The sequence below is a fragment of the Lagopus muta genome, chromosome 14, assembly GCF_023343835.1.
Source record: "Lagopus muta isolate bLagMut1 chromosome 14, bLagMut1 primary, whole genome shotgun sequence".
Lineage (NCBI taxonomy): Eukaryota > Metazoa > Chordata > Aves > Galliformes > Phasianidae > Lagopus > Lagopus muta.
In genome coordinates this window covers 11,758,875-11,771,931 of record NC_064446.1, presented here as the reverse complement: position 1 = coordinate 11,771,931, position 13,057 = coordinate 11,758,875, and the positions used below count along the sequence as shown (strand labels likewise).

At 48.7% G+C, this 13,057-nt stretch overlaps 1 protein-coding gene across 3 annotated transcripts in view; it reads left to right on the top strand.

Moving 5' to 3' along the window:
* LARP1 (La ribonucleoprotein 1, translational regulator) overlaps positions 1–13,057 on the top strand; it is a 43,113-nt gene that overhangs the window by 12,578 nt on the left and 17,478 nt on the right. For all 3 annotated transcript variants that reach the window (XM_048961062.1, XM_048961061.1, XM_048961063.1), the window contains exon 2: positions 1,984–2,010. In XM_048961062.1, the coding sequence (XP_048817019.1) occupies positions 1,984–2,010 (27 nt within the window). The remainder of the gene's footprint in view (positions 1–1,983; positions 2,011–13,057) is intronic.

The following is a 13,057-nucleotide window of genomic DNA, read 5'->3' as shown; positions in this document are numbered from 1 at the left end:
CTGCTTGCACTGTGCTCTTTCTCTGCATTGGAAGAAGTTGCCTGCTCACCCAACTCTCTGCATCTCTGCTTAAATTCTATTATGCTATGGTTATAGGTATGGGGAGTTGGACAGGCTGAGCCTCCCTAGGCAAGAGGGCTGAGGATTAGAGGATGGACAGATGCCATTCCTTAGTGGTAGTCAGGGTGGCAGCAGACTTCCTGAGTGTGAATGTGAGTTGTGTCTGCCGCTGGCCAGCACCACTGAGGAGTTTCCACTGCTTTTCTACAGCACATCTGCTCTAAAATTACAATGGCTCATCTCAAGAGAAGCCAAGTGAGCCTTGCAGTACATCTCTGAGGCTCAGCAGGGCTCTGGGGGATTTGGCTGTGAGCTGAGCATAGAGGCCTCGAGGGAATGCCAGCTTTGCACTGCAGCAGTGGTGTGACCAGTAGGAAGCATCCCTGAGGGATCATCTGCAGCTTCTGCCTGACATGGTGGTGGTTGTGGCTGCTGGAAGGGGCTGCCCTGGGCCTCTGTGGGTGGCTGGCCAGGTTGGGGCATTACATGGAGAGTTGGTTGGACAGGCTGGAGCAAGGAGAATTGTTGCCAAGGCCTGCAGGCCTTGGCTGGCACAGGGAAATTTCCCTTCTCAGCCATTGTTTTTTACTATTATTTTTTTTCATCTGTTAATTTTGGTTTTGGTGGTACTTAGTACAGCTAGCTGATCCAAAAAAGTGGGGTATGCATTAACTTGTGCTTCTACCTTGTTCCTCTGCAAAGATGTTGGCTGGAAGTTGTCCAAGCAGGGAAATAAAGAAACTGCCTCTTATTTGGGACCTGTTAGATCAAGTACAGTGTGTTCCTGTTCATTGTTGTCGGGAGCCTGACCTCATCAGTAGCCATCACAGAAATGCAAGGTGTTCAGATGTGTCTGGTGATGTGCTGGTAGAGGACTGCAGTAGAATACGCAGTTTGCAAAGAATTGAGACTGGTGCTTGGAGGCTTTTCTGGGCATGCTGGCTTTTCCCTGAGATCGTGCCTGGAGTGTGGCTCAAACCATGAGCGCACATAATAGCAGAGGGAGTTCTGAGTGTTTTCTCACTGTGTCAGCTGCAGAGAAGCTTCCCTTCCTGAGGATGCCTTGTACACAGTGTGCTGTCAAAGGCAGAGAAATAGCAGCTTTTTAGTAGAGGCGTGTTTTTGCTGTTTCTGCATTGGTTGAGTGCTGTCTGAAAAGCATTGCCTTGGCCAAGGATAGTTCGTGCTGCAACTTCTGTGACTTTCCAACTGAATGTGTGCTTTGGGCAGCCGATAAGGTGGTGCCAGGGGCCTGCCCCTGTCCTAGAAGGACCTTGGCTTGCTGGTAGCCTCCCTTCCCCCTATTCTTCCAAGTTCCTCGAAGAAAATGTAGCATATTACTCTCTAAAATACACTGTTTCCATAGCATCTTAGGAAGCATTTATCAACAGGGTTTTTCCATTCATAGACTGCTGTATATCCCATTCTCCAAAGAATGGAACCATCAGAAAAAGCTCATTTGATTATTATTATTATTATTATTATTATTATTATTATTTTTGGCTTGGCTTCCCCTGCTTTCCCCTGGCTGGACACTGCGTTAGATGCTCTGCACAGGTCTTCATTTGGTGACCCTGCTCAGGGGGAGCGTGGAGTTGTTGACACAACTAGCTCGTGGATGGGGACTTTGTACATTTTGCAGTCGTTTTGTTCTTCACTGCTGTCTGTCAGAAGCCTGTGTAGAAGGTTATTAATGAGAGCAATGCATTCAAGTATTTAAGCACTAACTCCTTCAAAATCTTTCTTGCAACAAGTGGTTGAATTGGGGTGGGTTCCCAGCTAGATTGATATTTAACTTGGGATACTAGGAAAATACTTGCTCTGTTTAGCTAAAGCAAACAAATCAAGAGGGGAGGAACTTTTTAAATATAATTTGCCCTCCAGCTGCAACTAATACTAATTTTTTTCTTTCTTCTTTTGCAGATATATTTCCAGCTGATGGCCAGTCTGGTATGTATTAATTAAAGAGTTCTTCACACCTCACTCCTCCATGTCTTTCCTGCACTTCTCTTTTTGCAGAGTCAGCACTAACCAAATTTAGAAGATTGGTGCAGACATCTAAAAAAAAGTCGTTTAATATTTTGTTATTGTTCCCCTATGACAGTCAGTCCTGTATAGCAGGCACATTTGTGCTTTCCTGTAATGGTAATCACAACTGGTGGAAGGTTGCTTTCATCCCAAAACACTGTAGCATGGAGGATTTGGTTTTCCATAGTTGAAGAGTCTTGGAACTTACAGGGTTTAATTCTGTGTAACTGATGTCTGAAGATGCAAACCTAGCTTAGAATTTTGCTGTTAGTGTTTATGTTAGTTATCAAACATCTTGATGTGCCCACACACCTGAAGGTGTATACTTGAATTTGCAATACTTTAAAAAATCCAAATTTCCCCTTGGGTATTTAGTATGTGTGTTGTTACTGTGTATCTCTGTGTATCTCTATTAAGGACTGTGGTGCCCTTTGCACCTGTTTGCTGTCAATGCAAGACCAGGGTTAACTTCTTGAACCCCAGACTGCATAGAGCTTCGTAAAGATGGACCCTGCATAAAAGGCTTGGGCTCATCAGCTGAAAAGGGAGGCTGTGCTCAGTTGGGGGCCTGACTCCAGTACCTTTTTAAAGCAGGCATCAGTCACCTTAATTCTTGCTTTTCCCAGACTGTCACGGGCTCTTCATCCAGGTTGACACTGTTGGAGAGCTCGTGTTGAAGGAGGGGCTTATGTTTCACTCCGTGATACCAAGAGTGCTCAGGAATATCCTGTTATCCCAGGAGCTAGAGTGCCTTTTGGACACCTGTAGCGAAGGCACTGGCAGTATGGGGCTGTACTTGATGTGGCCTTGGGCAGCTTTGGTCACGTTGCTGTGTCCACCTCCTGTCTGCATTTTTTGGCTTTGCAATAGGATTGCATTTCCCCAGTTTGCAACAATGGTGTGAGGGTAAATTGCTGCTGATTGTGAAGCATTGCATGATTGAGATTTGGAAGCATGAAAATCAGCTCAATTATCTTAAAGCTGGTTTCAGTAAAAAGTAAATCACTATTTTTTAAGAGGTATGGTGTGACATTGGAGACAGTAATTTGGCTTCGTGAATTGAGCAGGCAGTTGGAAGTTGTGTATGTATGTTTGTTTCTGAAGCTCTAGCCAGCTAACATGATATACAGCCAGATATTCCCCTAGTGTTGCAGAAGTTGCTTCTCTAGGTTTTACAAAAGTAACCCAACCATTTGTAAGCCTTTCACATTTTTTTTTATTGCGTTCATAACATGCATGAAAGTGGAGTATTAAAGCTGGTTTTGGAGGAGCAGAGGTGTATTCGTGTGTACTGAGTACAGCCTGCCTGAAGCCAGGATGGAGTAATGGCTGCACAGAAAAACTTCTGTGACTTTGAGGGATTTTCTTCTTCCTTTTTCTTGTAAGAAGCTCCTCTGCCCCACTGAATGTCTGCCTTCATTGGATGGTGTGTTTTGTCTGCCTGTGCTGCAGATGCAGAGATGTCCTCTGGTTGGCACCACTCCATCCTCTGTGCTCCAGCTGGTTGTGGACCTTCACAGCTGGCTCTGGGGTGGGGCATAAGAGTGCATCTGCAACAGATGATAGCGTGTGCTTCAGTAAGAGCATGTTACATGTCAGGGGTGTTGCAGAAAACATTGCCCACAGGGTTGGGGGATTTTTTGCAGTTCTGTATTTTTATGTATGTAAGCTTAGACATGGTTCCTTTTAATGATAGCAGCCTCTTGATACTGCACTTCATGTTTTCTCATGCCTTCTCCAGAAAAGCCTTCAAACTGTGCTTTTTCTTCCTTATACACCAAAGCTCACTCAGAAGGCTTGATACCCCCTGCGCACAGCACAGTGTGGATGTGGCAGGCAAGGGCAGAGAAGCACTGCCAGCAGGGTGCTTCTAGCATCCAGCAGCTCTGCGCTTCTGAAGCTGTTGGTTTTGACTTCCTCACCTCCTTTCCTTTGCTAATGAGTCAATTTGCTACACTCTATTGTTGCAAATCACCCAGACTCCAATAATCTATGTCAGTGCCTATTCTATAAGGTTAATCTTACGAGGCCAGATGGGTCTTTATAGCCAGTTTCCCTTCTTGATGAAAAGTCAGTTGTCCTTTTGCCCAAGGAAGTATTTGGCACAGTGACTGAGAATGCTGAGTTGTGGCAACAGAGCTGGGACTTGGTCAGGTGAGGAGCCTGAGCCAAAGCACCAGCCATTTTGTAGGCACAGCTGCTGTGGCATGCCCCAGAGCATGCACCTGCTTGTTGGTATGGGGTGCTGGAGGCGTTCTGCCCTCAGTGGGGTGTCGTGTGCTGATGCCATGAAGGTGGAAGGGAGGCAGTGCTTGCATCCTGCTTGGTTAACAGTCTTTGGAAATAAAACTGCTCTGTCCAGGAGACTTCTGTTTTACCCATGTCTGGTACAATGGGTCTCAGTCCTCTCCTTGCTCACTTTGGGCGACTACTTCAGATGTAGGCTGCTTTTCAGAAGCCACTTCAAACCTTGTGATCTGGACTTCAGGAGAAAACCTGAGAGACCTCAGCATCCTTCGAAAATGTGTGCTGGGCTCATTTGTATGTTGGTAGAGCAGAAGGAAAGGCTTTTTCCTTCTCCCCACCCCTGCTGTTGGATAAGGACAGCGGAGATGTCACCACTGGGACCTCTGTGGATGTCAGCTGTGAATCCTCTGCAAGACTGCCCATCCTGTCTGCCACTCAGGACTTACTGCCACAGGGCTTGCTGAAGTTTGTTGTCTGCTGCTTGAAGTACTTCACTTGTTTTCAGTGAATCTCCTACCAGTTTCATGCAGCACTCCTGATTTCAGTGTGTCAGGCAGTGCCATCCCGATATCGTGCACCACTGTCAGCCCACCTCTCTTAGTAGTGGAGGACCCCAGCCTTTTTGGTCAGACGTCTGAGAGGGCAGCCCCTGGTCCATCTGACTGATATTTCTCCATATGTCTCTAACTGCTGTGTTCTTGTTGGGATGCAGAGACCAGACCTGACTGCAGGGCTCAGTTGTGGATGCACTGTTTTTTCATACAGCAGCAAACGATGCTCTTTGTATTGGTCATACTGTTCCTGATTTATTTATTTATTTATTTTTGTATTCTTCATCCTGAGCTGATCATTGGAAAACTGTCAGCAGTGACTGAGATACCTTTTTTGAGTTACAAATGCTGCTTTGAATTGTACACTTCAAGCTCTTTCATAAAGAGATGTGGGTGATGCTCACACTGTACAGAAGCAGTTTCCAGTTTTTAGTCTTTTATAAAGAAAAGGGGAGGAGGTGTGTCTTTAAATTAGGAGAGATGATGCTGTTTTGCACTTCCTTCTGTCTGTGGCTTCTTTTGGGAAGGCTCACTCTGATTAGGGTCTTTTTAATGCTTCTGTGTTGTGTATTGAGAAAGGGGAAGCAACCACCTGCCTGGCTGGGTAAGCATGCTTGGTATAGCAGGATCTGCATGTTTGTGTGCTCTGGAAGGAAGTTGGCAGTATGTGTTATTTCACAGTTAAGAAAAATCTTGAATTTCGCTGCCACAAACTTGAGATATAGGGCTTGTGAAGATGTTTTTTTCCTGTGCTAGGAGAATATACCCTGACATCAGGAATCATCAGGGAAGAATTGGCTATGTTATTTGAATTCCCTCACAATTCCTTTCTAGAAATTGAGTCTCTGGTTCTCCTCTTTGAGATGACAGCTTCTCCAGAGGTGTGCATGCTTGTGTTGAGTTTACACCTTTTCCTTGTGTGACCTCTCACTCCCTGTGCTGGTGCCTGCTGTGGGAAGTGTGCATTGCCCTCCTGGCAAGTGGGAGGCACGGAGCTGAAGGGGCTCACGGCTGTGCTTGGCTCTTGATTCCTGTCTGTTCATTGTTAAATATTTACAGTGAGAAGTACCAGATGCTTCTGTAGAAGGGTTTTTGTCAGCTTCCAAGTCCCCAGTTGCAGCTGCAGAAGGGGCTGACGGCCATTAAAGGGATTGCATCTGTGCACAGCCTTGGGCTTGGCTGCGACACAGTGACCTCTCCCTACTGTGCTGCAGGCTCCGCTGGTTGTGCTGTCTCATCGGCTGCAGCGGGATGCAGGCAGAGAAAACCCCTCTGCCAGTGACAAGAGATTAATGATGTCTGGTCCTCAGGCTGTTTCTTTTGAAGCTCTTCCACTGAGGTGGGAGGGGGGAGCAGATGATGCTCGTGCAGGACTGGGCTTTTGTCACCACACACCTTTTTTCTGGGGGCCCTCTCTGTGGTGACAACAGAGAGGATGCATGACCTCTGCACAGCTGCTTCTGCTCCCTTTCTGTTCTCAGTACAGTCCCGTCTGCTTGCTTGGCTGAGCTGCACTACAGGAAGAGGAGCAGGGCTTATCCCAGCCCTGGGCCTGCCATCACCAGATCTGAGCATCACCTCCCTCCTGTTATCCAGGACTGAATTTGGCAGTGGAGCCCCACTCTCTACTGCCAGCCCTGGGTGAGACACCAGCAACTGGTGCGTTTCTGCTGAGTGCCACCCCTGTACTAGTCACACCAGTGAAGTTCCCAGCATACCTGCTGCTTCCAAGATAAAGTCCAGGGTCTTGGGCTGGGTCCTGTTTGTTGCTTTTGGTGCTTATCAGCTTTTGTTGCTGGCAAGGTGACCTGCAACACCAAGGATGAGGAGGGAAGGAAGGTTTCTCCAGCCTGTGCTGTGCTCCAGGACATCCCATGGGATGACCAGTGCATGTGCACGCACACCATGCGTCACTTGTGTGCTGAGTGTCCTGGTCTCAACCCTGTAGCTTGGCTCAATGCTGAGCTTCCTGTGCACATCAGAGATCTGCTCCTCAAAGGGGCCGGGCACAGGAAGGGGCAGTCCCACTAGGTCATCGTTTTTCAAACTAAATATAGTTGCCTGTGCTTTCATAAGGCTGGGATTTTTGCATCACGTGACTGTCTTATCCCTCCTGGATGACAGTCAGTCAGTGTAGGGGATCGTGTGTCTCAATGGGTAATAATTAACTGTTAACTGGCTTTTCATTAGAGCCAGGCAGAACAGGCAGAGCGGTGTTGCAGAGGTAAGCAGGAGTGAAGGAAACTGCTGCAGGTCTGTCCTGGAGGGTGGAGGCCAGTCCTGGTAGGAGTGTAGAACACCTCCTTTAATTTGCAAATCAGTAGCCCCCAAAGGTGAGTGAGTTGGTTTTTCTTCTGCATTTCTACGAGGAGCTGTGAGTCCTGTTTTGTCCTGTGTGTCTGTCCTTGCCATCCTGTACTTCCTGATCGTGTTGCTCCTCCCTTTGCCTTGCTGCTGATTTTCAGGTCATGAACTATCAGCTGGTCTTGGAGCCAGCTTGGAGGAGAGCCTGACCCTCAGACTCCATGACTTGGCTCATCTGCCTACTGGAATTCTCTCCAGGCCCTTGCAGTTTTGCTTTAGTACTGAGCATGGACTGCCCAGGCTGCAAGCAGAAGTATTTTCCCCTGGTGTCCTCTCTCTGGCATGGAGATGTCCTTGCTTTGCCTCGTTGCCCTGAGCAGCAGCTGAAGCAACTTGCACCTTTTCTCAGGGCTCAGTATCTGCAACCACAGCTTGTTCCTGATCGACATCCACAGGTTTGGGACCGTCGTGCCTTCTTGATGCCTGGGAGCTGTGAGCATGCTAGCTTTTCTAGCCCTCTCTGTTAACTCTTTAATCTGCCAGGGAGTGTTTGCAGATGTTTTTGGTGGCATTAGAGTGGTTGGCATTGCTCTCCTGAGTGATGACAGGGGAATTGCTGGCTCAGTCTGGCTATGCTGGCCGGAGATTTGTGTGCACCGCGAAAGCTGGGCTAAGGCTGAAGTGATGCTGCAGTGTGGGCACAGCTGTCCTTCCCTGGTGACTGTGAGGTGGCCTGGGACTGCTGGGGACAGAGCCAGCCCAGCTTCCTGGCTGTGACAGTGCTCGGGTCTTCTCAACTGTGCACGCTGAACCACATCCCCACTGAGGTGGCTCCTGTGGTCTAGGAGCCATCAACTGTCCCAGCAAAAACTTTTGCTTTAGATTCTATGGGAGAAGTTGGTTTTCATTCCAGAACAGGGGGAGTTCTTGTCATCCCCTTCTGTGTGAGCCTGATGTCCCATACACTGTGTGTGTGTGTATCATCTGTGTTGAAAGTTTTCTAGAAATTCTCTTCGGGAGAGGATGTTGCTTGAAAAGTAGGAGGAAAGATGTCACTTGCCCTTAAGATAGTTCATTTGCTACCTCTAATTGTCATCTATGCCAGGAAGACTCCGTGGTGCCCTCACTGATGCTGTTAATGCTAGAAATGCTTGTTGGTGTTTCTTTACCTGCTTTTTCCTCATGGTAGCTTGGCTGCAAATTAAAGGATTTTGTCTCGAGCTGGAAGGCTGCTGAGCTGGGAACACAACCCAGGTGTTTGCGCTGCCTGCTCAAGGCTCTGGCTCTATCACACTGCCTACAGCTGCCTGTACCCTCAGTGTCTTGCCTTTTCCCAGGGCAAACTCCTGTTCTCCCATCCCAGATTTTGCTTTAGGACACCCAGGCGGGAGGAGTGTTTCCATGCTCTTTGCAGAGCTGTCAGATGCCCTTTTTGAAGTTATTTTTAGCAAGTGATCTTTGCAGGCATCGCAGAGCTTAGATTGCATAGAAGTGTAGGCAGCTCCTTGCTTCCTTTGCTGTTAGAGTAGGGCTTGTAAGGTGGAGCTGTCTGCTGAGGAGTTGCAGAAAATTCCTTGGAAGGCTTTGAGCCATGGAGCCTGTAGTTTGTCTTGCATGCTGAATGAACTGCCCACATGCTGTGTCGGATCCTGCTCTGCTCTGCAGCTGAAGATCTTTTGCTTGCTCCTCTGGTTGCCCGTTCTACAACAGTTTTTCTCACGCCTGCAAGAAAATTCTAGCATTGCAGAGGTGTCAAAAGTATTCCTCTGTGGTCAGGGCCGGGTGCCGTGCTGCCAGCTGGAATGTGGGAGACTGTGTGCTCCAGGCAGCAGGGCCTGGGCAGCTGGCTCAGGTTGTTCCTGCAGTCCCAGGAGCTGGAGATGTCAGCTCGTTAGTGCCACAAGTGTATTCTGGTGTCACCTCTTCCAAAACGCTGAAGAATCCTCAGGTAGGCACATATCTCCAGCTCACCCAAATCACTACCTTGCCCCTACCACTGGGTGGATCAGCCTGCCTTGGAAAAAGGGCTTGCTTGGGACCTAGTTGGAGTCTTTTTTGAGTTCATGCCTTATGTTTCCATGCTGTCGTGGTGGGAACACACTGTAGTAAGCCTGTGTACAGCTGTTTCTGCTTGGCTTCCCAGCTCTTCTCTGGAATCATAAGCCAGTTCTTGTGATCACAGCTGTGGTGGAGCCTATACAGATTGGCCCTGGTTTGTTGCCCTGTTGAAACTGCTTTGCAGGTCAGTGCTGTGCTCATAGGTCTGTCCTGTGTGTCCTATGTATTGCACCCCAAAGGGATTCTCCCCGTGCTCTGAAAACTAAAGGAGGAAACTACCTCTGGGGGAAGCTGCTGGTACTCCTGCTGACTTTCTGTGTCTTGAAAATGAGTCTTTATACAAAAATAGTGTGATCAAGTAGTCGTCTCTTGGTTTCTCAGGAGGATAAAGCAGTGTCTTCTCCTAGTGTTAGCAGTCTAGGAGTTTCTTCTCTCCTTTGCAAGTTGCTCAGACACATTTAGTGCTCAGCTCCCCTTGCTCAAACTGCTCTCTTCAGCTGCTCACCTGAAGACCTCTGAGCAGCACTGCCAGAGCTGCTGTCTCATAAGGAAAGGGATGGGCTGCAGTACCTGGCTGGTATGCACAGCAGCATCCTGCATAACATGGGGAGGAGGGAGATCAGTCTGGAGACTCATCCCTGCAAAATAGTTATGTGGATCCTGTTAGACCATGAGGCATGTGGGCTGATCATCCTGTGCTCTGGGGAATCTGTGGCTTCCAGCTTGTCTCCTGCCCCAGCAGGATTTGCAGCACAGAGCCTCTGTCTCTCCAGCACAAAGTCCAAGCCCTTGGCTGAAAAACCACCTTCATCAGCAATTTTGCCTAGATGCCAGGCTGTGGACTAGCAGGGCTCAGGAGCAGAACTGCTTCCTTCTGTTGACTTGGATCCCGGGCAAAGGAGGGATGTGTGCTGTTTTAGGGCTGGAGCACATGCAGAGCCCTGAAGGACTCCAAATTCCTGCTGGGAGTTGCAAGCGTTGGCTGTCCTTCCAGAGGCTGTCCCAACTGTAGTGTCCATGCTGCACCTGAGTGGTGTGCCAGCAGCAGGCACTGCAGCTTTCTTGCTAGAGGAGCAGATATTTCTTCTGCATAATCCCTTGTCCCAGCCCAGCCCTGCAGATTTTTTTCAGCCTCTCATCTGTGTTCTCTAAAAATCCATTACAATCAGCAGGGAGCTGATTTTGCTGGTGTAGGGTTTGATTTTCCCCAGGTAAGGCAGTAAATATGTCTGTGGCCATGCACAACAATCCCTCACTGGGGAGCACATGTGGCTGCAGAGCTGCTGTTGTGCTGCTCCCTGCTCATTGTGCAGTGGCTGTTGTGCTTCCAGATACGAGGTCTTTGCTCACCTGATTGCCCCCTTCTTGACCCAATGCCTGCAGAAAGGGCTGCTTACTGTAGCAGCTGTGGTCTGAAAGGAAAAGACAAGCGTTCTCACAGCCCTACCAGTTACAGTGTTCATCAGGTGCTACAGACAGTGTTATAAAACAGAAAACTCTTTGGCCTTGGGAGGACTTTGGCAGCAATACCATTAAGACCCCAGTGCTCCTGTTGAAGTCATACTGCTGGGATGAGAATGAGCGGGAAGAAGGCAGAAGGCTGCAGGTAGTGTTTGGGATCAAAACTTTCAATTCCTGGCAGTGTTAGCATCTGCTCTCTGATCTCAGGCAAACCACTGCTTCCTTCGCTGGCCTCTGTCCCCTTACCAGTCTTGCACAGCTCACAGACTGGCTGCCCCTGCTGCTGTCCTGGGCATTCCATAGCACAAGGGAGCTGGTTTGGGTTTTCAAGCAATACTGATGCAACTGAATGTTTTTTTACTGCAACCAAGTAAGTGCAAAATGAGATCTGTGAAACAGAACAATCTCTTGGTAGTATTTGCATCAAAAAGCTAAAGCCTGCAGGCTCTGCATGGCCTGTGGAGTGGTGAGGGAGGATGGTTTGCTTTGTTCCCTTGGGTGCTCAGTTAGTTTTCAGCAAAGCCAGTGTTTATACTCGGTCACCCTGCTCTGCCCAACTCAGCAAGAAGCTGCTGTGCTGCCACCTCCATGGGACTGGGCAACCTTCAGGGCAGTCTGTTGGTGCCTGCAGGACACATGGCAGGGCTGCTACATCACTCCTCATTCTCCCTCAGTATCTTTGCTACCCTGCCACCTGTGCTCCTTGGCACCATTGCTGTGCTGCATGGGGACAGAGCACGGCCCTGCAGGGATGCTCCACTCACACTTTACATGTCCTCAAGAACCAAAATGGAAAGGCCTTTTGGGAAAAAAAAAAAAAAAAAAAAAAAAAAAACCACCAACAACAAGAAAAGTTACAGTAATTTTCTTATTTATTTATTTTTTTTTTCCTCTTTGATAACACCCAGAGAGTGTTGTGACTTCTGTGATAGATAGCTGTCAGCAGCTCTTCGTTGCTCAGCGATCCAGCAGGGCGGTAGCTAGTATCCCTCATTAGCACTCCTTGTCCTGGGTGCCTGCACATGGGTGAGTGGCACCCCGCTGCTCCCCATTCATCAAACTGATACTGTAGTGGAGAGCAGCAGAGTTTTGTCTCGGTGTAGTTTGACAGGGGGCCTTTTCTGCTGACTGCTGCAAGCTGTGGTGTTGTCCTTGTGTGAAGGTTTCCATTTGAAACCTGACCACAAGGGTTAGCTTCAATGTGCTCTGGGTGCATTGGATTTTTTGTTTGCTAGAGTCTCTGCAAGGGAACACGGAGAGCAATTTTTAATGTGATGTAAAGGAGTGTCACTGTAGCAAATGTGTTGGATTGGAGGTGAGGTCCAGGGTTAGGTTGACTCACCCTGGAGGAGGCCGAGCACATGTGGCTCTGCAGATGGTGTGTCTGTCTGCTTGCACACTCCCACCCCCTTGTTCTCCTGCCTTCATTCGGGCAGCACTCATCTCCATCAAAGCTCTCGATGGGTCGCAGCTCTCCACACTGGCAGGAGCAGCCGCAGCCTTTGCTGTGTGCTGGGCTGGCTGTGTGCCCAGGATCGATCTCCCGCCAGGCTGCAGTGCCCGTGCTGCTGCAGTGCTCTACCGGGTGTGTTTTGTCTTCCCTTGCGCTCTGCAAATGCTAATTAGTCTTCTCAGCACCTTGGCTAGATAAGGCATCCCTGTTCCTATCTTGCCAATAAGGAAACTAGCAGAACTTGTTTTAAATCATCTACTCCTTCATCCGTAAAGATGACAGAGGCTGCAGCACCCACTCTTCTGCTGGCACCCCTGCACTGCCCTCCTGTTTCCTGGGGAGGTGCAGAGAGCCTCCCTTTATTTACCCTCTCCCAAAAGTGCACAAAATCCTCTGATGCTCCGGAGAGCAGCTGTAGAAAACAGCAGGATGCCATCATTGTCACCTCTGGGCTGCAGCAAGGTGGGAGCAGGCAAACGGCTGGGGCCTGTGCGCTGGGACCAGGAGCCCTGCTGTGCTCCAGCCAAGTGATCTGTGCACAGCCAGGCTGCCAATTGAGCTCAGTTATGATTTTTTTCAGTAGTGCCAGGTATGTTGGTGCTGTCAGAGCAGGCTGGTGCTCCCTACCTGTGAAAACCGGGCTGGCGGCAGGCTTATGCTGTAGCACTTTGTACATTTGGAAGCTATATTTAGTTGGTGACACCTGTGGGTGTTGAGTGGAAGATTTTTAGGGACTGTTTTGAAAGCGTTCTTTCTTCCTACGCTGTTTTAAGGAAGGGAAGTTTAAAAGCCTTGTGGCAAGCTTTGTGCTATGGAGCCAGGATTCTCAATGAGATGCACATGGAATGAATGAGACACATGTGGGATTGCCACTGTTTGGTGGTTGAAGCAGTGC